The following is a 26,612-nucleotide window of genomic DNA, read 5'->3' on the forward strand; positions in this document are numbered from 1 at the left end:
TAAGTGGTTTCCAGGAAAAAATGGGGTTGTTTCTTTTTCTCTCAAGCAGCAGGATTGTGAAGTGTGCACTAAAAATAAATCCTACCAATGCAGTGACCCTGAAAGAGAGCTTATACACATCCAACAAACCTTTATTCCTAATGGTATTGATAAGTGGCAGTTTGTTCTAAATTTATAGTGAAAGTTTCTTTACATGAGACATAACTTTGATGATTAATTCTGTTCATTTATTGTCTTCTTGGAACAGATGAAAGTATTTTCAGAATTAGTTATTTTGTTATTATTTTAACAATATTATAATTAACTCTTTGCATATTCCTTACATTCTCCTTTTATTTCCTTACAAAACAGGCTATTTGAGGCTTAATATGCAATATAAATAGGTATCATTTTAGTGCTTAAATGCTCTCCAGTGCAAAACAGCAGTAATGAGGCATTGAATAAGTTCTATGGTTTCTATGGTTCATTGACGTAGTCGGGGGCGTCGAGTCGTACGCTTTCGATGGTGCCGTGACGCGCTTGGAGGACCGGCTGGGACCCGCCCCCTTGACCGAACCCCTATGATTCCGAGCGCATGATCAGGCGTGTTTACCTGCAGTGTCATGCAGGAAAACATGGCACGCAAGTCAAAAGACGTCTGCTCCAAAGGACCTTTGAAAACACCGGTTTAATGCACGTCAAGGCTTTATTTCCATCTTAGCATTATAGTCTGGAAGCCATCATAAACGGCTGGATTTTTGTATACTGACCGGAGGAGGAACTGGCTGTTTTTATCTGTACCTAGCTAGCCAGCAAGCTAGCTATTTCGAAACGGTAGGTAGCGCCTAATTAAGAGTCCATTGTCACACAGACACCAAATGAATCAGCCCTCCGCACTTCAGCATCAGCCCGGACTTGCGATTTGCCTGCGCTGGCTGGACACCTTTCCGGAAGGTGTGTCACCTACTGCTGGGAAAATGGTCTTGTGCCTGTCAGGCGTGTAACATCGCACAGGCGCTGGCTGGGCACCTTCCCGGAAGGTGTGTCACCTACTGCTCAGCACCTATGTGGAAGCATGATCAATGGCGTTTTGCACTTTTGGTTGATAGTACGGGGGCTTTAAAACATACTGCAGGTAAGGCAGAATTATTTATCGTTAGGATTGCTTCATTATTATTTGGCTACCCGTCTACTTGTTTACCTTTCACGTAGCGAGCTAAGGTCAGGCGCCCGATCAGAAGCGAGTTTATGTTACTGCCACTGGCGTCGCTTGACCAACAGAAAAGCTATATAAATAAATTACAATACTACAAAAATACATCAAAATATTAGATACGTTAATGCCACCCTTAATACACATTAGAGGTACGGATCAAAAGAATTAAAAATAACAATATTCGGTCTGTCTGTTCACGGTAGTTTCTTTTAATATTTATTTTTTTGTGAAATTTCACGATTGGGTTTGCTGACCCAGAACATTGGTTATACGGTTTACAGTATGAAAATACACGCACAACTGGTCACGAAGTGCTAATGATTTCTGCTTTTCCAAACTGCAGAACAGTAGGAACACGGGTAGAAATTTGTGGGATTATCAGATGACTTCTTAAATACCAACTGCCGGCCATAGAAGAGGCACAATGGAGGAATCTGACATAGAGCGTAAGTAACCTGTCATGGCTCTTTGTACTCAGAGAAAACCATGGGTGTTTGAAATGTCCTCTCTGTATTTGCTCTTCAGAGGTGTCCCTGTCGCTGCTCGATGCAGCCAATGACCGAAACCCTGTGGTGCAGGAGCAGGTCAGGAAGTCCATCCTCACCCTCGGAAAACAGCAGCCGGACAAAATCCTCAGCATGTGTCAGGACTACCTGGTGAAACACCCCAAGGTCAGGCGAAAGATGCGTTATCAGCATGCAAGTAGTTACATCACTTGAGAAATAAGGAGGAAGGAATCTTGCAATGTGTCGGAGTGCAATAAAAATCATAAAACGTAACCTTACTGTTGTATATAGCTTGTGATAAGGCAGTCAATGTGTAAATAATTCTAACTAATTATTAATTGTATTACACCTTTCTAATGTCTTCTTGATGACTATGGCATAAACACAACAGCACATTACAAGCTGGTGGTTTGTGCTATTGTTTTGTTCCTGGAAAAACCACCCGTCAATGAAAGAATGTAAATATTTTGAATGGGAAGTATTTAAACGGCAGCTTTAGATGTATTTCGTTGATCTCCAGTTCCTTCCTGTGATGTGAGTTTCATCAGTGCAAGGGGAGGCTTCTAAGATGTATTAAATACAATATTCTTTGGTTGGTGACTGTTGTGCTGTCGAAATCGATGTGTAATACCTCAGTTTTTACATTTAAACTTTGACTAAAACCCTGATCTTTATGAATTACTGCTTGTTTCATTTTTCACTACATTGTTTGCCTGAAAAACATTTTCTGTATAAATGTTAACTGAATTTCCAGAAAGGAAGGGAGGGGGGGATTGTTATTTCTTAAAGATTATCAGGCATTATTTCAGGCATGGATTCCCCCATGCCGGTTTAATATTACCTGTATTCTGATGTAAGAGCGTAACAACTGGCCCCTTAAGTAGTAAGATACTAAGATCAAAATAGAGGGTCATTGGCAGTAAGTCCCTCCAGTGTCCATGAACCACATGGTCTGCTGTGTTTCATGCAACCATAGCTTGAGAAATACCCCTGTGCCACATTCTTTTGGCACTCCACACATCAGTGTTGGGTCACGCTGCAGTCATGTGACTCGTGCTGGAACAGGAACAGGAAGTTATAAGGTTGGGATGTGACAGAGCTCCACTTGGCCCATGGTCACCATTTGTGCTTTTTTAAAAATGCAGTATTCTGTTTCTCTTCTGTGCTCTTCTGTTATCCTACTTATAGTTTATAAATGTAGATTTCTTTTGCATTTACAGCCTGCTGATCATCTGCTGCCTCAGACTGCTGATAGCTTGGTCTAGTTGGGCAACATGTTGTGACATCTTGTTACTGAATAGTTACATACAGACATGTCTTCCCATCCAAATACATCTTTTTCCCCCCCTGTCTGCAGCTGGCAACCGGCCACCGAGTGATTATTCTGCAAACTCTTGAACTCATTGTGCAGTTCAAGATAGATGAAATTAGCTACAAGAAAATTAAGAGCATAATTTCTCTTGCTTCGGATGAAATGACCAGGTCAAAGGTATGTTACTTCCTAAGTATTAATATGTTCCAGTACTCATAAAAGCACCCCCCCCCAGGTTTTTGTGATTCCCTCTGCATGTTTAGCTTTGCAGCTTGGTGGTTTGGACCCCTCTGTACTTCAGAATGGGTGCTGTGCCTATAACCTGCTGGTGGATTTTATATTCTGGATTAATTTTTCTTAAGACCATTTGGTCCTATGCACTGTATTGCATTTTCACGCAGCTCAGTGATCAATTAAGACAGCTTGTTAATAAGGTAAATAACTTTATATCTAAAAAGACACATAAAACCCTGAAGTGGAAGGAAGCAGTAGGAGGTGGAAGTGTTCAGGGGTGTTACACAGTAGGAGGTGGCAGTGTTCAGGGGTCTTTCACAGTAGGAGGTGGCAGTGTTCAGGGGTCTTTCACAGTAGGAGGTGGCAGTGTTTAGGGGTGTTTCACAGTAGTAGGTGGCAGTGTTCAGGGGTGTTTCACAGTAGGAGGTGGCAGTGTTCAGGGGTGTTTCACAGTAGGAGGTGGCAGTGTTCAGGGGTGTTTCACTGTAGGAGGTGGCAGTGTTTAGGGGTGTTTCACTGTAGGAGGTGGCAGTGTTTAGGGGTGTTTCACTGTAGGAGGTGGCAGTGTTTAGGGGTGTTTCACTGTAGGAGGTGGCAGTATTCAGGGGTGTTTCACTGTAGGAGGTGGCAGTGTTCATATTTGTTACAAAAGATGGCATGTCTTTCAGCGGATTTATTTACGCTTGACTTTATAATGTGTCTGACTGCGTATTGTGTACCTTGAGGTTGTCCTTACACATGCAATCGTAGCCTCTTAATACCCCATTATTGCTTAAAGCACTACAGAGCTTGAATGAGTATTTAAAATGACTAAAGTCGATTTAAAAGGAATTGTAATTTAATGGAAAAGGATACTCCTCTTGGACTGGAAGGAGCACTTCAGATCTTACTAGGGACTTTTAAAGCAAATGGCACAGAGAGTGGGTAATGTCAGCAAGCTGTTTAATTTACTTTAGTGGTTATTGTACTATGTGGTTATGAGAGAGGTGTGAGGATTTATCACTGATACATTTCACCGTATCTGCGAATGTTCAGTGCTGCTAATCACAGCCCTTGGTTTTCCGGTCTCCTCATCCTCTGCACGCCTTCGCTTTCTTTCTTGACCTCTGTCAGGGGGCGTTTTGCGGCCATTTGTCCTGCTGTATCAAAGTCGACCAATAGTCCGGGGATGTTGACTCTATCGATTGCCTGCTCCTCAGGACCAATACAATCACAGAAAGTTTTACACAGATGCTCAGAGATTTTAATATTGGCACAGAGCCGTCTTATCTTATCTTATCTTATCTGTTTCTTACTTTTCTTTATCTTGGTGATAAGTCCTTTATGACCTCCTTCCCAAATTAACAAGTATCAGTAGTGATGAATATATCTTGTTCTTCAGCACTCCTGAAGACAAACTTTCAGGAAATGATTGTTCAGAAACAGGGGTATTGCAATGGAAATAAGTTGTAAAATAATTAGGTAATGAATAATCCACAGGAGAGAGTTAATATTTTACAATACGTTCAGATATTTTTCACAAGTGTCAAATCTTCGCAAAGCCACAAAAATTGTGAGCAAAAATATAAATCATAAGAAACAATCCAGAATTTTATTCTTTTTGAGGAATAAAACAAGCTATAGATTAATACAGTAAGAATATGTGCTGATTTCCATACTTTAAGCAGTGTCTGAATCGTCAGGCCTTTTGTGTGTCATGTGAAATGTCACTTCCTGTTTCTGCAGGAAGTGGTAGCAGATTGGCAACAGGCAGCCAGTAGTATTTTGGTGGCCGTGGGCAATAGATACATAAATGACATCATGGAGGAGATCCTCAGCAAGTTCCAGCCCGGGGTCCTTCCTCATTTATTTGTCGTCCAAACGCTAGCGAGTCTCTCCGAGTCTAATGGTACGAACAAATATCACTGATAACTTAAAAACATGAGATTTTTTTTCTCTAAATGTTGGAAATTGTTCTGTGAAAGCTTGATATATATGGTATATATTATGTATATATATATACACACACACACACACACACATATCTGTCTAATGGCTGTGAGTGTTTCTATAAGCTGAAAGCCCGGTTTCATTCTCAGTATACGGCATGGTGCCGTTCCTCAACGCCATCCTGGGGACCATGCTGCCAATGTTGAGTATGACCAAGCAGGACACCATGAAGTGCATCTTCGCCTCTGGTGAGGACTGTGGCAGCTTTAGCGGAACTTCAACATTACATTAGCGACATTAGCGCAGGAAGTGCTGCTGTTCCCTTGCAGGTTTTGATCCCGCTGCTGTTTTGCCCTTTAGCTCTGTCCCGTTTCAGCGAGAGCATTTTGGAGTACCTCGCCAACTTAGATAAGGCCCCAGACCCAACCGTGCGGAAGGACACCTTCTCCAGTGAGATCTATGCCTCGTACGACATCCTCTTCTGTAACTGGCTTCAGAGCAGAGACCCCAAGGTATGCGAGGTTCAGCTCCGGTTGCCTTCTTTGTTGTGATGGCTTTTTCATTTTTTTGACACATGTCAAGGTCCAAAATGGGGTCAGGGCATGATTTGGATGCCTGGGTTTCTGGGGACAGCGGGGAAATTCTCGAGCTTTGCGGCAGAGTGCAGAATTAGTCATCCGTTCTCCAGTAACGCGGCACTCGTCAGCGTTGGGCGCAACTGTGAACGTGTGCAATCTTTTCAGAACTATATCGACATTTTATCTGTTTCAAGAAGATAAGAATCTGTAGTTATTTTGGCAGCACTCCAGCCTGCTGAACAGCGTATGCAACATGCTTACACAAGAGGGTTCCGAAGGGAAACTAATTCCGATAAAAGCTATTTAATTGCTCGCCTTTGCTGTCTCAGAGGGCTGTTTCCTGCTGAGCACGGTCGCTTCTGACCCCGTCGCCGTGCTGATTGGACCTGCATGCGTCACTCCCTCCCTGCTTGCCTTTCCCGCTGCTTTCTGCTGAGCTCGTTTGCTTCTGACCCCGTCAGCCTGCTGATCCGGCCTCCCTGCGGTTCCTCTCCAGCTCCGGCTGACGGTGGCGGAAGCCCTGGGCTCCATGAGTCACCTGATGGCCCATGACAAGCTGGAGGAGCAGCTTCCCAAGCTGATTCCCGCCGTTGTCTCGCTGTACAAGAAGAACAGCGAGCATTACATCATCAGCAAGGTGGGCGTCCTGCGTTTGCGCTCTCTTTGCGGACGGGGAGCGACGCGCGTTTTGCGATGTCGCCATTTCCCGAGCTTGTGTGGTCTTGCCCTTCTGTTGCCTTTTACCCTGATTTTCCTTTACTTGTCATCTTCGCTGTTTGTTATACCGCTGTACCTTTCTCACTGCCCCCCCCCACACCCAATAGAGCCTGTGTCAAGTTCTGGAAGCTTCTGTGAACATGGGCAGCCGATTGTTGGAGACACAGATCGATGGTCTGCTGCTAACTTTGCATCAGGAGGTGAGGGGGGGGGTGGGGGCTTCACACCCCTAATTCATGTTTTTTCAATGATCTTTGTAAAAGTGCTAAAATGGGGGTGTCAGGATATACTGGCGTTTACAGTATCTGTGATAGGTTAACAGTGAAATATTGAAATAATGTTAATAAAACACAGATGATAATACTATGAATAATCCAGTGCCAGTAACCATCTGGTTCACACTCCAGCACAGTAGGTGGCGGTATTGCTCTTTAATGCTGGTTGCCAGCCTCCATAAAACATAAGAAGAAGATGCAGTAGCGTACCTCATCACCTATCCAGTTTGTACCTCGCACATCTGCATATGCGCAGCATTTTAAGCATGCGTACAACACATTTCATTTTCTTGCACTGCCTGATTTGTTCGTACTGCTGGTTTACGGTAAACCATATTGTCTACATTTACATCAAGCTACAGCAGTCACTTTATTGTTTAGCAGGAACTGGTGATAATCATTCCGCTGACTGATATCTGAAATTCGTTTATATTTCCATCAGTTGAAATTGGTGCTATCTAGCGACCAGTGGCAGTTGGTATAATTAATTCCTGGTGTGGCTGACGTACCAATAGATTTACCTTCCTAGTCCAGTATAAGCATTCAAATGAACAGTCAGAAAATGACAACAATTTCACAATCATAATTTAATTTCCTTAGCTGGCTGGGTGATATTTATTTCAGGCTTGTCGGGTCCCAGCTCCTTAACGTGGATTTTTTCCACTATCGTCCTTCTTGCAAAAGGATAGTTCAATAACGATCTCACCGAACTTGCTGGAAGCTGCCCCTCAACTGTCGTCATCTCCATCATCTCTCTCTGACTGACCTGAGAGCAATCCAAAACTTTCCTGCATTTTCTGTAGCAGGGGCGAAATTTCCAGCACCCCAAAACCATTTAATTCGGCGATGCTGATAGGCGAAATCTTTATTATATTCACCTAGCAACCATACACGATTGGCTATTTCGCTGCACTTCTGGGGCGTTTTGATGAGCGTCCAAGAAGAGAAATGATTGGTAGAAATCTGTCAGTGGATATTCATTGTTGAATTAGTTGGTGGAAATTAATGTTTTAAATAATTCAGATTGCATGTAGGCACACACAATTAAGTAAAACTGACACTGATAAAAAAATGTATATATATTTTTTATTTTTATATATTTTATATTCCCCAAACCACAGCTGGGAGGGTGGCGCCCGAGCGCCCCCTATGGGCCAGCATGCTAGCTACATGCTGTTTTGCGGTACTCATAGTTTTGGCTCAGCCTGAACTGAAGTCGGAATTTCCGAGTTCCTAGTTCCTGGGAATGTTGGAGGAACCTCAACAACCCTGACTTCAGAATTCACTATGGCTGCTCCGAGCATCAACAGTAAAAAGCTGTAGTAATTAAATGTTCATATTGCACTTCTGTCTTATTTATGTCTCAGTAAATCGGCCGTACACACAGTACTGTCCAGCCTCTGTCTGTGGCCATGGTGCTACAGTGTTTGTATACGCAAAATACTGCGAAATGTGTTGTTATCAACTGGTATTGTAAACAATGGGTAAGCTGACTTCCAGGTGGTATGGAAGAATGGGTAACCCCAGGTTACCTTAAATCCGACAAGTTATCCGGCTAAGCAAGAAATCCTGCTTCGTGATACAGGCCACAGCTGCAGTTGTTTGTATTCTGGCTTGTTGTACTGGAACGTGGTTAACTCAGGCATGACGTCATTCCCGGCTCCGACTTCCGTGGTAAATGGAGCACAGCACTAGCCCTGGCTGTCTTTCCACCATCCATTAAGCAATGTAATTGTGCTTTCCATACCCTTTTGTATGGTTAGGGTTACAAACACTCCACTTCATTACACTTGTATTTTGAGTATAATTAATTTGCTAATAGAGAGACAAAACTCACAATAAACAAATCTGAATTGGACTAACAGTATTGTTATTTTGTTCAAATTGTCTGTAGATCATCACGATAATATCGTTGTGAATTGCTTTGGCCACGATAACTGTGTTGTTGAAATCTGATATCGTGACAGCCCTGTTCAGTCATTTGACATGTGTATCTTTCAAAAGTCCAGGCGGGAGACTGGGGCTCTCTGGAGGAAGCCTTCAGCCTGTAGTTGTAGATTGATATAAATATTATTTGAACGTTCATCATAATGAAGGATTTTTCTGTTTTTTGGTACCTGTGGAACTAAAGCATTTTTTAACCTTACTGCCCTCCCCAGGTATGTGCCCCGGTGGATTACAGCAACCCCCCTACTGTGAAGAACCACAACGAGGTTCTGAGGTGCTTCAGCATTTTAGGTACATCAAAGGAAATTCTTTGGGGGGGGGGGTGTTATGGAGATTCAGAGAAGGGGTGAGTTGAATCATGCAGATCGACAGCCGCTGTTTTGTGTGAGGGCGACACTGGATTATGGGGCTTTCAGTAATAAAAGCGAAAAGTAGTTGCCTGGATCGGTCACTCTAAATCGCCCGCAGTTTGTGTCCCATGACAGACTGGCTTCCTGGCCACGTTGCGCCCTCTGCTCCTTGCAACAGGCTCCAGACTCTCTGATTTCCTGCACTGATAAGCAGTTCTGGTGAATGCCTGTAACTGCTAAATAACGAGTGGTGCTTACATTCTGTCATCACTCAGCCTCATTGGCTGTTACCGTTCTCCACTGTGGTCAGGATGTCTGACGGCCAGTGGCTTGTGTCTTTTCTCATCTTCCCCTCCAGCCAACACGTTTCCTGACCGCCTGATAGTGTTTGTCCTTCAGAAGTTGGAGAACAATAACGAACGTAACCGCATGGGGTCCCTGGCCGTGCTCCGGCACCTGATCAACTCCTCCAGTAAGGCGCGGACCGGTCTGACGGCATTCCCAGCCTTATGGGGCGTGCTGTGTAAACGTGCATCCAGCAGCAGCGAAAATGTCAGTTGCAGAAACATCTCTTTAAGGTAGTGCTGCCCATCCAGGTCCTCGAGGACCTGCAGACAGTCCACGTTTTTGCTCCTGCCAGACAGCTTGGGAGGGAGCAAAAACATGGTTTGGGATGCACTGCTTTAAGCTTAAATACAATTTCATGTATTTAATTTGATCTTGTGGCCGGTAGAGTGAAGTATTATTAGTTGGGTCCTTGAGCGAGGCCCTTAACGTTAATGTTAAATGGTTAAACCTTCCACTCAGATCCTAATGCTCAGATCCTAATAATTTATTATCCTCCATAGTACTGAGTACTCGTATGTATTTCTGTGAAATGTGCAGCTGGTTTGTAAGAATGTTTAGTTCTGACGTAGGTTGTCTGGTTTGTGATTCAGCTTCCCTGATGGAAACCAAGAAGCTCATTATCCTTACGAGCCTCAGGCAGCCATTGTCCGACCAGAGCAATAAGGTACGGGCTTGTGCTTTTTTTTTTTTTGGGGGGGGGGGGCTGTCACTCAGAGATGCAGCGACCTACCCCCCTTCTAGATTTTATGCATTGTATTACTATTCTCATATGACCGCTGCCTGCATAGATAATACTCTGTTCTAATGCAATGTTCAGTGATTGGTTGGGTTTTATGTAACTCATCCTCTGTCTCACTGTCTCTCAGGTCAAGAAGATGGTGGTCCAGGTGATCAGTGCTATGGCCCACCATGGGTACCTAGAGCTGGAGGGGGGAGAGCTCCTGGTTAAGTTTATTGTGCACCATTGTGCCCTGCCAGACACCCTTAATGTAAGTTGACTCTACGGTGCGGACAGCTGAACACTCAACATTGGGCATTTAAATACCTAACCTCTGGAAGTGAGAAGTGAGACACTCCATGCTTGAAAGTATGGTGACTTAAATGTTTTTTTTTTCAGTTTTGTATAATTGGGCAGTTTTAAGCCAGCCCAGTTGGGGGCGCTGTGTTCTCATGGCTACAGGGTGGCGGGTTCAGTTGCCACTGTGGGCTGTGTGAGTCAGTGTTTGTGAGTGTGTGCCGTGTGACGGACTGGCACCCTGTCCTTGGTGTCCTCTGCTTGGCATCCTGTGTTTCCTGGGCTGAGCTCCAGCCTCCCGTACTGAAGAAACGGATGCATGGACGTGTTAGCGTATATTGATGATGAAAGTAAATAGACGGATTAGTTTGGGCTCACGTCATATCGGGGAACGTTTGCGTTTGCCTGTCGCAGTGTGGGCGGCACCCCTTGGACCCGGAGGATGTGACCAATGAGTCTCTGCGAAGCATCTGTGAAAACACGCTGCACCTCTTCACCACCACCGTGGGCCGGCTGACTGATGTAAGTCCGCAGCAGAGGGAGGGGGGGCAGTCCGGAATGTTCCGTGTCTGCTCTGTGGCTAGTCTGTTCTCCTGCTTGTGTTTATGAGATCAGTGTTCCCTTCGATGTCTGAAACGTAGCTGTGATGTTCACGCTTTATGAGTAAATCCACTTATGACTTATATATACGTTATTGTCCTGTTTAGTCTGCACTTCTAGGGGGTCTCTGAAACATACTCAAGTTAGAATTGTCGTGTGGCCGTCTATTAGGAAACTGGGGCTTCGGACATGATATTAAGGGGCACATCCTCTCCAGCGTGTGATTGGACGGCCGGTGTGAACGTGCGTGCTGCTCTTCACAGGGTTTCAGTAAAAGGTGTTAGAGCACGTGGAATGTGAGCGAGGTAGCTGGCAGAATTATAGATGTCCCAAGAAGCTGAAGGTGTAGATGTGTGTGGCATGGGAGACAGATGCGGTCCTTTGCAGGTGCTGTGGCCTTCGCTGCTTTGCTACCTGACCCCGGCGCAGTACAGCAATGCAACCACACCCCTGTGCAAGAGCCTCATTCTCCTCGGCAACAAGAAGAAGGCTTCCCAGGAGCCCAACTACATCATCAACTTCAGCGAGCAAGGTTTCTGGAACTTACTGTCATAAATCTGATCTTGGCGGGTTTGAAATGCGTTTTTCAGAACTGGTGTTTGCACTGAAGAAGTACGCTATATGGCCAAAAGTATCGGGACACCCCTATTAATTAAAGGAATTGCCTAATTAAGCAACATTGATGAAACAGGTGTTCAGTCAAGCACACAGTCATATGATCTCCTGCAGCTAACACTGGCAGCAGAATGGGTACAGTGAGGTTAGCGACTTTCCACTTGGTATCTACAGAAGATACCATCTTGCCAAGGAGTCAATTCGCCACATTGCTGTCTGCTAGAGCCGCGCTGATCAACTGCAAGTAAAGTGATTTTGAAGGTCAAAATATCTGGAAGCAAGTTCAGTTGTTAACTGGTAAATCCCATAAACTGCAGAAAAGACACCTGATTACCCAAGATCAATACACCACCTGAATGGCAGCAAATTCCACCAGCAATGTTCCAGTATCTAATGGAAAAACTTTCCAGAAGAGTAGAGGGAGAGATTATAGCAACAGTGAGCCAACCAGCTTCATATTAATATCCTTGATTTTGGGTGAGATGTTGGACAAACTGGTGTCTAAAGGTCTGCGGCGGATGGAATTTAAAATCTCATCCTGTCCACTCTGCAGGATTCTGTCCCGCTCCTTCCCGCTCCCGCATGATTCTGTCCCGCTCCCACAGGATTCTGTCCCGCTCCTGCCCACTCCCGCAGAATTCTGTCCCGCTCCTGCCCACTCTCGCAGAATTCTGTCCCGCTCCTTCCCGCTCCCGCATGATTCTGTCCCGCTCCCACAGGATTCTGTCCCGCTCCCGCAGGATTCTGTCCCGCTCCTGCCCACTCCCGCAGAATTCTGTCCCGCTCCTGCCCACTCTCGCAGAATTCTGTCCCGCTCCTTCCCGCTCCCGCATGATTCTGTCCCGCTCCCGCAGAATTCTATCCCGCTCCTTCCCGCTCCCGCATGATTCTGTCCCGCTCCCACAGGATTCTGTCCCGCTCCTGCCCACTCCCGCAGAATTCTGTCGCGCTCCTTCCCGCTCCCGCAGGATTCTGTCCCGCTCCTGCCCGCTCCCGCAGGATTCTGTCCCGCTCCTGCCCGCTCCCGCAAGGTTCTGTCACACTCCTTTCTGCTCCTGCAAGGTTCTGTCACATTCCTGCCTGCTCCTGAAGAAGCTTGTCATATTTCGTCCCACTCCCCCGCCCCCCCCCCCCTGCCCCCCCGCAAAGGAAAAATATGTTTCATTTGACTATGCTTATTTTCCCCTAAAGAGTAAAGACAAACTTGCAGCGCTGTGTTCAGCGTTTAACAGTTAAAACAGGCTGCGTTTTTCATACAATAGTAGGTTAGTTATACATAGGCATATTTCGCCTGCAACAACGTTTGTAAAACAGGTTGTAGTTCTGCACAAACAAAATCAACACATTTGGTTTTGCTGCATTATTTACTGCAGTGACAATTGTTTTGATTTGTATTGTTCTTGCAGTGTGTCAGTATAGCCTGGCCCTTCGAAACTGAACAGACGTGCCGTTTTAGCCCTGAGCTCCAGACTTCAGCTCGATGTATGGTAGCACTTTGTTTCATTTGTCACAGTGGGCAAAAGGCAAGTGGTTATCATCATTGTCGCTTACAGTAGAAAAGGACTGCCAAATATTTGATTTGCCTTACTTAGTTTTACAGTTTAATATTCACCTTTCCAGGCACTTGCATCGTCCTAGCTCTGTCATCATTAGCCAGGCGGTCACGAGTGTGACGAGAGACTTCCAAAACGCTAACGTCCTCCCAAAGGTTCAGGGATAGGCTGTCTGTGTAAAAACCAAATTAGGCATAATTAGGCATAATTATTCAGTGAAATTTCTAATGTAACTTTCTGTTGGGGGGAAAAAACAAAACATTTGAGCAATGCTTGTATGTTTTAATCCTTTCTGCGGGTATCCCACCAGTCATTTCTATTCACTTCCCACTCCTTCCCACATTCAGAAATGAGAACTTGTCCCGTGCTGCACTCTTGCTGCAGATCCCACGGGAATCCAGATTTCCACTGGTGTCTGCATACATTTGGCCGTATAGTGTAGCATCAGAGAGAGCTGATTGTAACATCCTGTCGTCTTTGTTTTCAGCCAGCCTCCCTTCGCCTTATGTGCTCATGATCAGGCTTTTGGTGAGTCAATGAAACTTTTCTGCATTGTCTGTAGGAGGTGGGCGTTGTTTGTAGGTGTTACAGAGCGCTGATCGCAGTACATTCTCTAACAGGTAAACGCTGCGTTCCCCTTCAGGGGGCGGGGCCGTGGGGCCCCCTCCCTGCGCCTACTGTGCGTTCTAAGTCCCAGCATCCACCCCAACATACAGAAGGTGTGGGAGACAGAGATCCCTCCACTCCTGAGCCTCCTGGAAGGTAACATTCATGCCCCGTGGTGCAGACGCTGCTCACTGGTGCAGCGCTTCTGCTTCGGTCTTTCCGTCCCTTTGCGAGACGACGTAAATTGATTTATGACGTCGTATCCGAACCCATAAAACGCGTCCTGGTAGCCTGAGATGCTGAGCTGAAAGGCCGATCAAACGGTAGATACTGGGATCTCGCCTCAATCAAGGTTTACGGTCCCAGGATGGGTTCCGTTCTTCTCACATCATAAGCGGTGCCGTCCGCTGTCCATCTGTAGGGACGGCTTAGCAGAGGAGAGCACTTTGGAAAACGCCGGCTACTCGACAGACCAATAAATAACCGTGCCGAGAGTTATGGATTCTTACATTTTACAGCTAAAATTGCCTCAGAAGGTTTTATTATGAAAATGTGCTCTGTGAACTGAAGTAGACCCCAAGCATTTCCAGAGGTCCTAAATTGCTTGAACAATTCGGTTCTGTTGGATCAATGGCAGAGTTGTCTATGTGTGTGTGTGCTGTGTGTTGGTCTGTGTTTTGTGTGTCTGTCTGTCTGTCTGTCTGTCTGTGCCGTCTTCCCTGTTATCTAATCCGGAACTCCATGATTCATCTTTTCTCCCGAACAGAATCTACGTTGGAATCGCTGAACACGAGGAGCTGGGAAGACAGTTTGCTAGAGGTTGGCTTCCAATCTGTTAATCGAAAAGGCAGGATTAGTGTCCTCCTCGGAGGGGATCTGATGCTTAGGGGGCACAGGCTGCTGCGCTGTGGGTTAGGGTTAGGTGGGGGCGGGCAGGTTGGTCCCTTCTCTCATGCGACCCACCTTCCATCTCTGTTTGTTTGCATGCAGCTCCTGTCCAAGACCCTGGTGGCCATCTCAAATGACAGATGGAGCTGCCAGCTGTCCTCTGAGGCCACACACTACCTGCCCACCTACAACAGCTCCCTGGAGGAGAAGGTGAGAGGGGCGGGGTTATGCTTAGGTGAGAGGGGCGGGGTTACCCTTAGGGTTTCTGATAGGTGAGAGGGGCGGGTTTACCCTTAGGTGAGAGGGGCGGGTTTACCCTTAGGTGAGAGGGGCGGGGTTTACCCTTAGGTGAGAGGGGCGGGGTTACCTTTAGGGTTTCTGATAGGTGAGAGGGGCGGGTTTACCCTTAGGTGAGAGGGGCGGGGTTACCCTTAGGGTTTCTGATAGGTGAGAGGGGCGGGTTTACCCTTAGGGTTTCTGATAGGTGAGGGGGGCAGGGTTACCATTAGGGTCATGTGCCCTCATATTAAGGGAATCTCATGTTCTTCTCTCTCGTTTTAAACCTCCCCCGTGGCGTTTCCTCCCTCCTCTCAGAGCTTCCTCTACAGATGCATTGGCATGACCCTGCAGCTGTGCAACAGCCAGGATGCCGTCAGGAAGCAGCTGCAGGAGGTGCTGGTGGCAGCGCGGCATGCCGACGCCATCGAGAGGACGGTATGGCGCATGCGGCCGCCTATGTCCGACGCACGTGACTCTCTCCTGCAGAGATCGCATGTGATGCAGAGATGTGGGCCTGCTTTGCGGCTCTGCACGTCATCTGTGGGAGTACTGTTTGTTTGATCATGCATCGCAACACAGCCTAATGCAGTTTATATCATCAGCATTATTATTATTATTATTAATAATAATAATAATATTATAGTTGTGTGTTTGATTTATTATTATTATTTATGTTTATTATTGTTATTATTATTATTTACTTATTAAGCAGTTGCCGCTTATTGCATTCGTTCTGAATCTGTTTTCTCTAAAAGCTTTACTGAAGTGTCCAGTGCGGCACTGGGCCAGGACTGACTGAAATTTGCCCCTGTCTGTACCTTGCCGTTTCTATTCCATTCTGAGTGCTGTTCCTCCTGCAGGGAGTGGCAGTCGGGGTTGGCCTCTGCGCCGCCAGGCACCTCGGGGACACTCTGGCCAAACTGGAGGACTTCAGCAAATCGGACGCCTTTAAGAAAGCGTCGGGAATATTTGGTCTGCTTAAAGTAAGTAACCCACAGGGGGGGTTTGCTGGCATTTTCTGAGCTCACCAAAGGTCATCCCCGTGTAGTGTCAGCCTGGTCATTTTGATGGTGAGCATTCATGCTTCATGCTTGCTGGTGGGTTGATCCTTGCCCTTGCTGACCATGGCCCTCAGGACAAAAACGAGGTGGACATCGAGAAGGTGAAGAGCACCCTCATCCTCTGCTACGGGTATGTGGCCCTCCACGCCCCCCCAGACCAGCTTCTGTCCAGGATGGACTCTAACATTCTGAAGGGCATCAACAAACACTTCAACACCAAGGTAGGCGGCTCAGTCATTGCGGGAGAGCAGAACGGCATTGTGGGAAATTTGTGTGTGTGTGTGCCAGGCAGGTCATGCACCCAATGGGACCATCTGATTATGCAGATTAACGCGACTGGCGCTCCAGCATAGTCTGAGAGCAGCAGGCGGGTACAAGGAGTCGTTACTTAAATGAACTTCATTATGTGTTTAAAACACGCTGAGTGGAATATCTGAAGGCTCAACGGTTAATATCAGCTTTATGTAACAGTGCATCTCACTCGCATTGTATTGTGTTTACACTCTGTTAGCACCTCAGAGCAGAACATATACACAATGCCATCTGTGCATAACTGAGCATATTAAAAGGGTCATTCCTTTGATCTAATTCCCAGTTTCTCATAATATGGTACATGTGTAATACAAGGTCGTCTTAACAGTTTACATTTTTTTTTTGTTTCTCTTGCTACAGCGTCAAAGCATGAATTGTAAACTCCTCATTAATTTTATGTTGTGCAGGTTCTGGGAATAAAAGTAGAGACCAAGGTACCGTGATGGGATACCAGTGCGAGGACCTGCCTCCGTCTCCCTTTAGCTGAAACCTGAACAACGCGATCTGCTCTCTCGATGTGACAATTCTTGGCAGCGGCGTTTAGGGGAAAATGAAAAACTTTCTGAACTTCCTTAAAAAATTTGCGGGGCCAAAACACTGTTTAGTTTGGGATCAGATCCCTGGAAGGAAAAATATAAAAGTCCAGCACATTTCACTTCAGAAAAGAAATATGTGGATCTTTTATTTTATTTGGACGTAAGAAGGCTTGTACTCTGAGATGAAGGGGAGGGGGGTTTCCATTTCTTTGTGGGGTGGCGGTGAATGTGGATCACCATCAAGCATCTCCATCCGTCTGCGAAGTTCAGAGGGTTTCTCTTTTCCAAGGGGTTTCTTACTAACCTGTTACATTGCAGTTGTCGCCTTGTGCCTCCCAGCGCTATTCTAACAACAAATGCTTTTTACCTTTTAATACTGGCGATTTGTCAATGAGCAGCTGAATAATCTGCCGATTCCTTTCTCTTCGCTCTACGTTCTGGCTTCTCTGATTTAAACTGTCTTCTGCTTTATGCCTCTTTATTGTTATGCTTTTTACTTAAGTAATAAGCACAAGGGTTTAAAATGTGAATAATTATAACTGTATAATGCCATACACATTCTTATAAATTGACGTAATTTATAACAAATTGCGTTCCATAGCAGAAATAAAATATGACTTGTGCATAAATTCTGATACAAAATTGAGTTGTGATTTCAAAACGATTTAAAGGAAAATCTAACAGGTATAATGCTAGTCTTATATATTACATTCTCTGGATTTGTGGTGTCTAGGTGCTCCAGGTGTATGTATACAGCACTTTATATCATATGTCCAGCTTTATGTCCATTAAGTTTCCCTCCTAAATGATTCCAGAGCCCTGCAGTATGGTGTGGTCTGCCTGCAAAGGCTTCTGGGTAATGCTTCCTACGCCTGTTGTCCCTAGCTGACGTGCTGCTGCCAGAAAGACTGGCGACGAGCTGTTGTGTCGTGTATCACGTGCATCACGTATGCGTGTCCCCGACCCCTGGCAGGACCTGACCATGAAGCTGAGCCTGATCCAGAGCGTTGGCCTCGTTGCCCGGGCCCTGGGCGCCTGCGTGCAGAGACAGGCTTATGTCTTCAGCAAGAAGCAGGAGCTCCTGGCCGTCATCATGGTCCGTATTGTTGACCGTATCGATAAAGATCCTCGCTCACTTAATGAGTAATGTTAAGATGACAACTTTATTTCTGCCCTGTAAGAATGACGGTGGTAGGAGCCGCGAGCGTTTTCAGAGTCTGTGTCGTTTTGCAGGATTTTATTAAAGGTGAACCGGCAGATACAATGAGGACGCCCATTCGCCATCTCGCCCTAGAGACGTGTGCCGGCCTGGTGTATCCTTCCATCCCCCATGCGGGATCGCACCCCTGCCAGACAAAACCATAAACGGCCAGCGAGTTTGTCACCGGCAGCCTGTCTGACCTGTTACTCATTACAGGATTACCCCCCCCCCCCCCAGCTCGCTCATTTTCCATTTACTAGTTAGTCCCGAGCTGCTTCCGGTTCTCCCCCCACGTCATTGCAGATGAGCGCGGCCGCACGTCCGTGTTGCTCTTTGACTCGGAGGCCCAGAAACCTGGAGCCGGTGCTGACGGAGAACGAGAACTTCGACATGCTGAACTCCTGCCTGGCCAGCGTGTACAAGCTGCCCCCCGCAGACTCCCCAGACGGCAGCAAGGAGGACGAGCTGCTGAGCCCGCAGGAGAGAGAGGTAGGGGTCTCTCTCTTCCGCCGAGATTCCCGCGGGACGACGCGGCTGCCTCTCAACGGAAGTGTCTTCTGCAGGCCTTGTACGCGGACACGTTCGGGGCACTGCACGATTTGCTGAGGAACGTTCTGGCCAGAGATCTGACCCCAGATGGACTGCAGAGCGTCTTCAAGGTGAGGGTCTGTGCCGGATCCTGGCCCGGACAGGTTGGTCTGATCCAGTCCGATGTTGGCCCTTCTGTGAGACCCACTGTTGTCTCCTTGCCCCAGCACATCGAGGTCTACCTGAGCTCCAAGCTGGATTACGAGCGGGAGAGGGCAGTGAACACCACAGCGGAACTGCTGGAGTTCTACCTGGCGAGCCTCACCGTCAAGGTCAGCGGAGCACGGCTGTTACGTGGGACGGTTAGGGTTTAAAAAAGCAGGAAGTTGTCAGGCTTTCTGCCAGGCTGGCTGTGTCCACCAGGGCCTGGTTTTTCCCCCTCCTGGTCGTGACTCATTTTTTTCTGTGAATGTAGTGCTGTAAGATGCAGTGCTGACTTGCTGGGCTAGTGAGCTGTGGACATGGGTGTACCTCTCGCCTCGTTTTGGCTCTGAATGGTGTTTCCTGAGGCCCAAGATTCTCCTGAGATCAGTGCTTCTCCCTCGACGTGTCGCTGAATCACCGCTTCTGCTTTTATCCCCAGAACATGGTGACCTTCCATAACCTTGGAGCCCTCCTGGGCCGCCTGGCCCCCCGCTGCACCGACCCCAGCCCCCTGGTCCGCAGGGCGGCCATCGACTGCATCTACACCCTGCTGTATATCCAGCTGCGATATGATGGTGAGAGGCTGGCTCTCGCCGCACGGTGGCTTCCGTTTCCATGTCTGTGGTGTCTCACTAAGGTCCGTTGTTCGCCTTCCCGATCGGCCAGGGTTTGCCCTGGATTATAAGGACGAGTCCGTGGAAAGTCTGGTCACCCTGCGGGAGAAGCTGAACAACCCGGATCACACCGTCCTGTACAGAACCTGCTCCGAGCTCACCAAGGTGAGCCTAGCCTGTGTTTTCCGGTGACTTCCGGTGTTGCTCAGTTCGCTGATGCAGGTCGATATCGATTCTAAGAGGCCTGCTGTTGTTAACCCTCTGGAGTCGACGGCATCGTTGGCGATGCCGCGTATCTTTCTCCTGTATTTCAGTTCATAACTGGCTGAAATCTTATTGTAGAAACATGAAAAAACCGTAATCTGTCAAATCAGACAATATAAATGTTAATAAATAAGTATGAATAAAATGGAAGAAAAATATGGTGCTGTTTGTGACCTGATCCCCCCCCCCCCCCCCCCCCCAGATCATCAGCAAGCGTCTGCCTCAGCAGCAGCTGAACACGCTGATCTTCATGCTGTTCGAGGGTCTGGTGGACCCCCAGGCCAACTGCTCGCGGGCGTCCAGCGTGGTCCTCAACACTCTGCTGAAGAACAGAGGGGCTGGCTTGCAGGATCTGGTAAGGTCTAAGCACAGTGTCACCTGCATCATCCTGTTGAATTTAACACCTGATAGGATTAGTGAATAAGAAGCTGCTCCAGTTGAACTGATTTCGGATGAAATCTTTTTTATTTTCTGGGTTTTTCCTTAAATGTGATCCCAGCCACAAGGGGCAGTATAGAGCAGGCATATGCTGCCCCTTATCTCCATGACACCTGTAGTCTCACTGTGACCTGGGCACTGTTGGTTCTACATCTGAGCCTGATTGGCGCATCTCGGTGTCCCAGGTGCCAGAGATCCTGGAGGTGCTCTACATCCGGCTGCAGGCCATCTCCGAGGAGCAGGTGAAGGTGGCGGTGGCCCAGTCCATCCTCATCCTGGCCACGCAGCACCTGCAGACGGTCATCAACACCCTCGTCGCCTACCCTCTGCCTTTCGACAAGTAAGACCGTGAATCCAGACCAAGAACCTTTCCTGTCTGAAGCTCACTCCTGGCCTTTCTGCTTGCCTAGTCTGCTGAAAGACAGTTGGGCCTCCCGTTTCTTGTTAGGCTTAGACGACACTTATCTAAAGCAGCTAACTGTGCAGCTGGGTGTCCTACTGGAGTAATTTAGGTGAAGCTAACAGCAGGCTTGCTGGCTAATAAAATTATACTGAAAAGGATGCCGTCGTCCCGCCCGCAGCTGGATCTGCGAGATGTGGATCGCCCTCGGCTCGGACAGCACCTTGGCCTCCCAGATCATGGACATGATGATGGAGAAGCTGAGTGTGGTCGCTCCCTACGTGGACAAGAAGGAGTCCATGCTGAGGCCCGGCGTGAGCAAAGTAGCCACCAGTGTACCGCTGGCCGTGAGTAGCCGTGCTCTTGCGTGTCTGCCCTTAGGAACAGTGAAAGGGTTTGGGGGTGGAATGCAAGACTGTCCATCGCGTAGCTGCCCCATGAGATTGAGAATTCGAACCCGGCTGCTAGAAGCTTCCGTCTCTCCGGTTTCGCCCCCTCAGATGACGTGCGCCCTGCGTGAGATGATGCTGAATGGGCAGACGGCGGACGCCGTGGTCTCGCTGTTCCCCAGGCTCTTCGGCGCGCTGCTGGTCCGCCTGGGCTCCAGCGTCGGGGTCCAGCTACCCAAGGACATCAACAGCAACAGCCTGGGGCCCGAGAGGAAGACGAGCGGCAAGGCGCCGGCGTTCTTCGACGTGTGCGGGTGAGGCGGCTCCCCGACGCCACGGGCGGCGCCGGCCGCACGCCGGCCTCTCATGCGCAAGCTCACGTGTCCGTGTCGCCATGGTGACAGGGTGGCCGTGGAGGCCTTGCGGATCCTGCTGGCCCGGGCGCAGCTGGAGGAAGTGGTGAAGCCGCTGGATGCTCAGGGGGCATGGGAGAAGATGCAGGACCAGCAGCGGCACGTGGACGGAGTCACCATGCTGGCCAGGTTGCGCCCTCCTCAGGCCACATGCAGGTATAACCAAGTGTGCACCTTGACTTCCCTGATATTTATGTTTTTTCTTTTGGCAATGACCCCCCCCCCCCCCCCAGAGCCATGGCGAAGCATGCCGGCCCCCGTCTCCCAGCCATCGTGGAAAACCTGTGTCCCTGTTTGAACAACATCTACGAGTGCCAAAGGGTCACTGTCTGTGCTTTCTTCTCAGAGGTGAGACTCCCACTCAAGGCGACGGTGTCCGGGGGGGGGGGCTGTCCAACACCCTGAGCACAAAAAAAAAAAGTTTTGTTTTTTTTTTTTTTTTGTGTTTTTGCCCCAGTGCATTTTTAAACCCTGGATAGCGGCTCCCCCTGCTGCTTAGTCTGTGTTACTACTCGTCTCCACATGCAGAGACGGCATCTTCCCTTCATTAGTTCATTAAATAATCAGTGACCTGTACCTACGATTAGCAAGGGAACGGGATCCAAGAATGGCAATTATGGTGGGAAAACAAAACGTTTATTATAATAATTATGGGATGCCTAGGGTCGTCGGATAGAACGACAGGGGAAAGACAAGCAACGCGTGCAGTGAGCAAACGGCGGGGGGTTAAGGAGCCTGTCTGCTGTCAGTGTACCTCTTATATCGCTCAACACCCTGTACTGCAGAGGCGGCCAGTCTTATCCACAAAGGGCCGGCATGTGTGCAGGTTTTGGGACTAACTTTAAGGTCAGCCATTCAAACTGGCCTCTTCAGCCAATCAGTCATCTAAATAGTGAGGGTTGCCCACCCCTGATATACTGTGTTATGGTCTGTTTGCCGTTTCATCCCGCTAAGCTACCTCATCCCCGTAGCTCCTTCCTGATCATTACTTCTGCTTATTCTCATGTCACACTGTCATGTCCTGCACTGCACTGTTCCTGGTCTTACCCATGCAAATGTGGCACAAAAATTCCACCACGTTGCTAGGATACATGTGACAGTAAAACCTGACGTCTGACAAATGAAGTTACACATTTCCGTCTGACTTCATGCCTGCTTTTATCTAGTGATTTAATATGCACGGTCTACAAAGAGAGTCCCAGGTGCAGTTCTCTGCCTGACCGACGCTTTCTGCTCCTGACTCCGCACTCCCCATCTCTGTAGCTGCTGAACCATCATGTGGTGACCGAGCTCATGATGATGGACGTGCTGATGAACAGTATGATGGAACGCATCTCGGACCCCAGCGCCACCGTGCGCATGCTCTCCATCAGGGGCCTGGGCAATATGGCCGTGGGTTCTCCTGAGAAGGTATGTAGGGGCCGTGCGTCACTCCTGCCGGCCGGCTCCATGCTCAGCCTCAGCTGTGAATGTCATTCCCTGCTGGTTTTTTGAACACTGACGAGCGGCCAACTGCTTCGTCTCCCAGGTGAACAAATACGCAAAGGAGCTACTGGCCGCTATGAGCTCAGGAATGGAGGAGAAGGACGATCCAGGTAAACACATCACCCTGGAGGCCATGACTGGCCTGTCTAAAGTCCTGCTCTACCTGGATAAGAAGAACGTGCAGCTGCTGGTGGTCTACATCTTCATGAAGATTAAGCCCTTCCTGGAGAGCGTGAGATATTTCACAGATCTAAAATTCATTACTGTTGTGGGATGCTGAGCTCTCCATTCCCATTACGACCTTTATCGTTTCACTCTCTTGCAGGAGAACGACGAGATTCGCTCCACCTCCATCATGCTGCTAGGGAACTTGTCCAAGTTCGGCTCTGGTGAAGCCATCTTCAAGGACCAGATCCACAACGTGCTGGTCAGCTTGCTGCTGCATCTCAACGACCCCAGTCCTCAGGTGGTCAAGGTAAGCGTGGCCTCCGTCGCCAAGACCCGCCCATCTTGGAAACGTTCCATACTCGTCCACGTAGAACCGCCTACGTTCCCACAGGCCTCCAAGTACACCATGCGCATGTTCGCTCCAGTGGTGGGGTCCGAGCAGATTATGGCCATGTTCCAGAACCACCTGCACGACGACAAGGGTCTGCACTATGGCGAGTTCATCAACGACCTCACCAAGTACATTGTGAGTCAGGGGGAGAGCCACACTATCCAGTGGGGGGGGGTGAATACTCGAAAGAGCATGTGATCTAATCCCTGTAGCTGATGCTGTTTCCTACTACAGATCCAAGATTTCCCCGGAATGCTGAACTTCTACCACATCACCGTCATCCAGTTCTTCAAAAGCAACTGGGCAGAAGTGCGAGCTGGAGCAGCCATGTTCATCGGTAAAAACAAAGTTTAATCTCCCAACTCTTCATTGTCCTGAGTCTGCAGGCAGTTCTCCGTGGTTAATAACCCATACCAGCAATCTTGTATATAACAGGGACGGTATTTTACAACTTTTCCCATATATTTCATTAGCTTATAGTACCAAGTAGGACCTTATGATGCTGATTAAAAAATAACTTGACTTGAACATGTTTGTTTCTCCTTTCATTATCCAGGCTTTTTATTGGGGAATCTCCCAGAAGAGTATTTCTCTTACATGAACATGGGGAGTATAACAAATGGTACGTCTTTCCGTTTTGTCTGTTTTATTTTCCGACTGACTCTAACAGTAGTAATAATAATAATAATATAAAATATCTTAAGCTTACTTTAAGCTGAAGCAGGAACTGAAACGCTGGGCTCAGTTAAACTGCTCATAGCAAGTGTAGTCCCCAGGGAATTTGTGTGTGTGTGTGTGTGTGTGTGTGTGTGTGTGTCTGCGTGTGTGCGTGCGTGTGTCCCACAATGTGATTAAAAACCTGTTATTTTGACGATGTGTAGACCATTTTTTCAGGTCCCCACAAAGATCTGTGAATACAATCAAAAAAAACTCAAATTACAGTGCAAAAAGTCTTGTATTTTGTTTGGTCATGTATAGTTAAGGTTAGGGCTGGGTGGGGGTTAAACTCATTGAAGTCGTCATGTTGGGATTAGAGTTTTACCCATAGAAATGAATGCAGAGTCCCCACAAAGATATAATTATGATTGCGTGTGTGTGTGTGTGTGTGTGTGTGAGAGAGAGAGAGAGAGAGCGTGTGAGTGCAAGTGGGTGACCTTTGCCCTTTTGACCTGTGACCTTGCCTGCCAGGTCTGGTCCTGCTGCTCCAGGATCCTGAACCTCTGGTGCGGGCTAAGGCCGCAGAAGCCATGGGACACTTTCATTGAAGAGCCCGGCTCCATCTGTAGTTTACTTAAATATTGGCATTTTACTTGAAATAGCAATCAAAGAATTTAGCGACCAAAGACTGTAGCCTTTTTTTCCAGCCTCATTCTGACACAGAGCCTTCAGCCTCCAAAGTACCCGCCTCCACCTCAGCCTAACCTGTGGAGACCTGGATGAAGTGGGAAGATTGTAATAAGTAGCATCTAGAAGACAGAGATCCAGTCAATAAAGACAGTATAGAGCAGGGGCAGGCAACCCTGATCCTGGAGGGCCGGCATCCAGCAGGTTTTCTATCCTACCTGATGAGTTACTGCCTGCCTGAGGTCCGCTGTGGGTCATCAGAGATCAGGCAGGATGGAAGACCTGCTGGATGCCGGCACTCCGGGATCAGAGTCGCCTGCCCCAGGTACGGAGGCTTTTGCAAGTTTCCATAACTCTCAGATCTCTGGCTTTACAGGGAGACACAGTAACTGTATTTTGCGCTTCCATTTGGCTGCCGTTATGGTGAAGGCAGAGCAGAGCTGAAAGAGTCTCTCAGAGATTCTGCCAGAATTCACTGCAAAGTAGCTAAAGAACACAGGATGCAATAACGTCTTCTTTTCCTTCCCTCCTTCCATATTTCCTAATTTTTATCATAACATCTCCGTTGTGGTTTAACTGCACATGCACTAATTCAGCCACCTGCTACTCTTTTGTTTTAAAGAAATAGCCAGAAGTTCCATATTTGTTCATCATTTAGGGAACCGTTGAGTGTCATCGCGTCTCGCCGTGAGCGTTGAGGATGTTAGTCCCCTTAAACCTCCTTTATTTCCTCATGCCACGTCGTTTTGTCTTTCATTCCTTATTTAAACGTACTTCCTGTTTGTATGACCATGTGACCACTTTGTTGGCTGGTTTTGTACCAAGACCTCGATGGCAAACAGCACCTGTGTCCGTCGCCCCCCTTTTGAAAAGATCATGACTGCTAGTGTCGTGTGTGTGTGTGTATGTGTGGTGTTTTTTATGGATTTCAGTAACTGCTCTGTCTCCAGTGACATTGCAGTTAGGGTTGGGGAAAGACGGTGACTAATGTAATCGTAAGTTATTTTAAAATGAAATATTAAAGTGATTACTCCGTAAAGTTTTTTGTCGTGCTGTAAATAGCTTCTCTTTTTTAAAAATACTGTATTATGCCTATAGATTACTTCTCTGCTATATTACAATATTGTAAGGATTAAATCATCTTTGATTGTCAGTGTGCATTACTTTAATTTATTGCAGTGCAGTATCTCTCCTGTTATGTGCATCACCTTGTATTTTCTTTATTTTCACTTGTGGTAATTGATACTCCATTATAAAAAATTAAGGACTTCACTGGACTATGGGAATACCAGGGAAAGGTACCAGTTACTTAATCTTTTAAGAGAGTTAATGGTCATAGTTTATAAAAGATTTATTTTGCTATCAAACTAATTTTCATACAGTAACAGACTGAATCACGTATCGTTTGTAAAATGCTTATTTGCATATTCCCATTCACGGTCCTGTGTTACTTATTCAATGCCGAGTTAGTCTATGGATCTGCAGATATTTGCCATACTGTAAATGTCACACAGAAGTCAACTGCATAGGTGAAAAAAGGAAGTTTATAAATTTATAATACACCCGTATTTGCTCGAATGGTCTTAGTACCACTTCCAGGTTTGGACATGTAACAAGTTCATATTTATAACCTTATTTTATTAACCTCATCCAAAGTATAAAACCTTTTTAATGATTTTAGAACGCAGATTCGCCGATCTTTCATGCACGACCTTCCCAGTAGATGGCGCTGAAGCTCACTTGAAAAAGTTCCTAACCTTCCTTCCAGCCAATGACGAGTCTTTCCGAGTTTCAGTTTTGTTTACCATTGCCTGTTCAATTTGTAGTTCTGGGGGAAATGACTCGGTTACAAAATCATTTAAAAATGTTTATCTCTACATTTAATACATTCAGCAGTATGTTGGATATGTAATGAAT

At 47.1% G+C, this 26,612-nt stretch overlaps 1 protein-coding gene and 1 long non-coding RNA gene across 8 annotated transcripts; both read left to right on the top strand.

Moving 5' to 3' along the window:
• Positions 1-545: 545 nt before the first annotated feature.
• Positions 546-25,848, top strand: mroh1 (maestro heat-like repeat family member 1). Of its 6 annotated transcripts, none has more exons than XM_049026346.1 (43): positions 546-813; positions 1,539-1,641; positions 1,721-1,866; positions 3,059-3,190; positions 4,973-5,135; positions 5,326-5,424; positions 5,537-5,688; positions 6,251-6,391; positions 6,579-6,671; positions 8,906-8,984; positions 9,402-9,515; positions 9,982-10,055; positions 10,258-10,380; positions 10,821-10,928; positions 11,394-11,538; positions 13,662-13,702; positions 13,795-13,936; positions 14,547-14,599; positions 14,771-14,878; positions 15,263-15,382; positions 15,808-15,930; positions 16,083-16,229; positions 16,728-16,754; positions 17,830-17,952; positions 18,090-18,169; positions 18,408-18,546; positions 18,621-18,716; positions 18,813-18,917; positions 19,229-19,364; positions 19,456-19,568; positions 19,870-20,022; positions 20,291-20,445; positions 20,687-20,852; positions 21,006-21,208; positions 21,299-21,436; positions 21,541-21,655; positions 22,571-22,717; positions 22,836-23,024; positions 23,118-23,267; positions 23,352-23,486; positions 23,586-23,688; positions 23,908-23,973; positions 24,540-25,848. In XM_049026346.1, the coding sequence occupies exons 2-43, from the start codon at positions 1,620-1,622 to the stop codon at positions 24,614-24,616; spliced, it is 4,941 nt and encodes a 1,646-aa protein (XP_048882303.1). In that variant the 5' UTR covers positions 546-813; positions 1,539-1,619; the 3' UTR covers positions 24,617-25,848. The 6 variants fall into 6 exon arrangements, with proteins under 6 accessions (XP_048882303.1, XP_048882305.1, XP_048882306.1 ...); XM_049026348.1 differs by having other exon boundaries at positions 1,544-1,641; XM_049026347.1 differs by lacking the exon at positions 546-813 and adding an exon at positions 849-1,114.
• Positions 3,197-4,960, top strand: LOC125749274 (uncharacterized). 2 transcript variants are annotated; one of them, XR_007399828.1, is made up of 3 exons: positions 3,197-3,508; positions 3,542-3,574; positions 3,641-4,960. It is a non-coding gene; the product is annotated as an uncharacterized LOC125749274 (long non-coding RNA). The 2 variants fall into 2 exon arrangements; XR_007399829.1 differs by lacking the exon at positions 3,542-3,574 and adding an exon at positions 3,575-3,607.
• Positions 25,849-26,612: the final 764 nt, after the last annotated feature.

The sequence above is a fragment of the Brienomyrus brachyistius genome, chromosome 9, assembly GCF_023856365.1.
Source record: "Brienomyrus brachyistius isolate T26 chromosome 9, BBRACH_0.4, whole genome shotgun sequence".
Lineage (NCBI taxonomy): Eukaryota > Metazoa > Chordata > Actinopteri > Osteoglossiformes > Mormyridae > Brienomyrus > Brienomyrus brachyistius.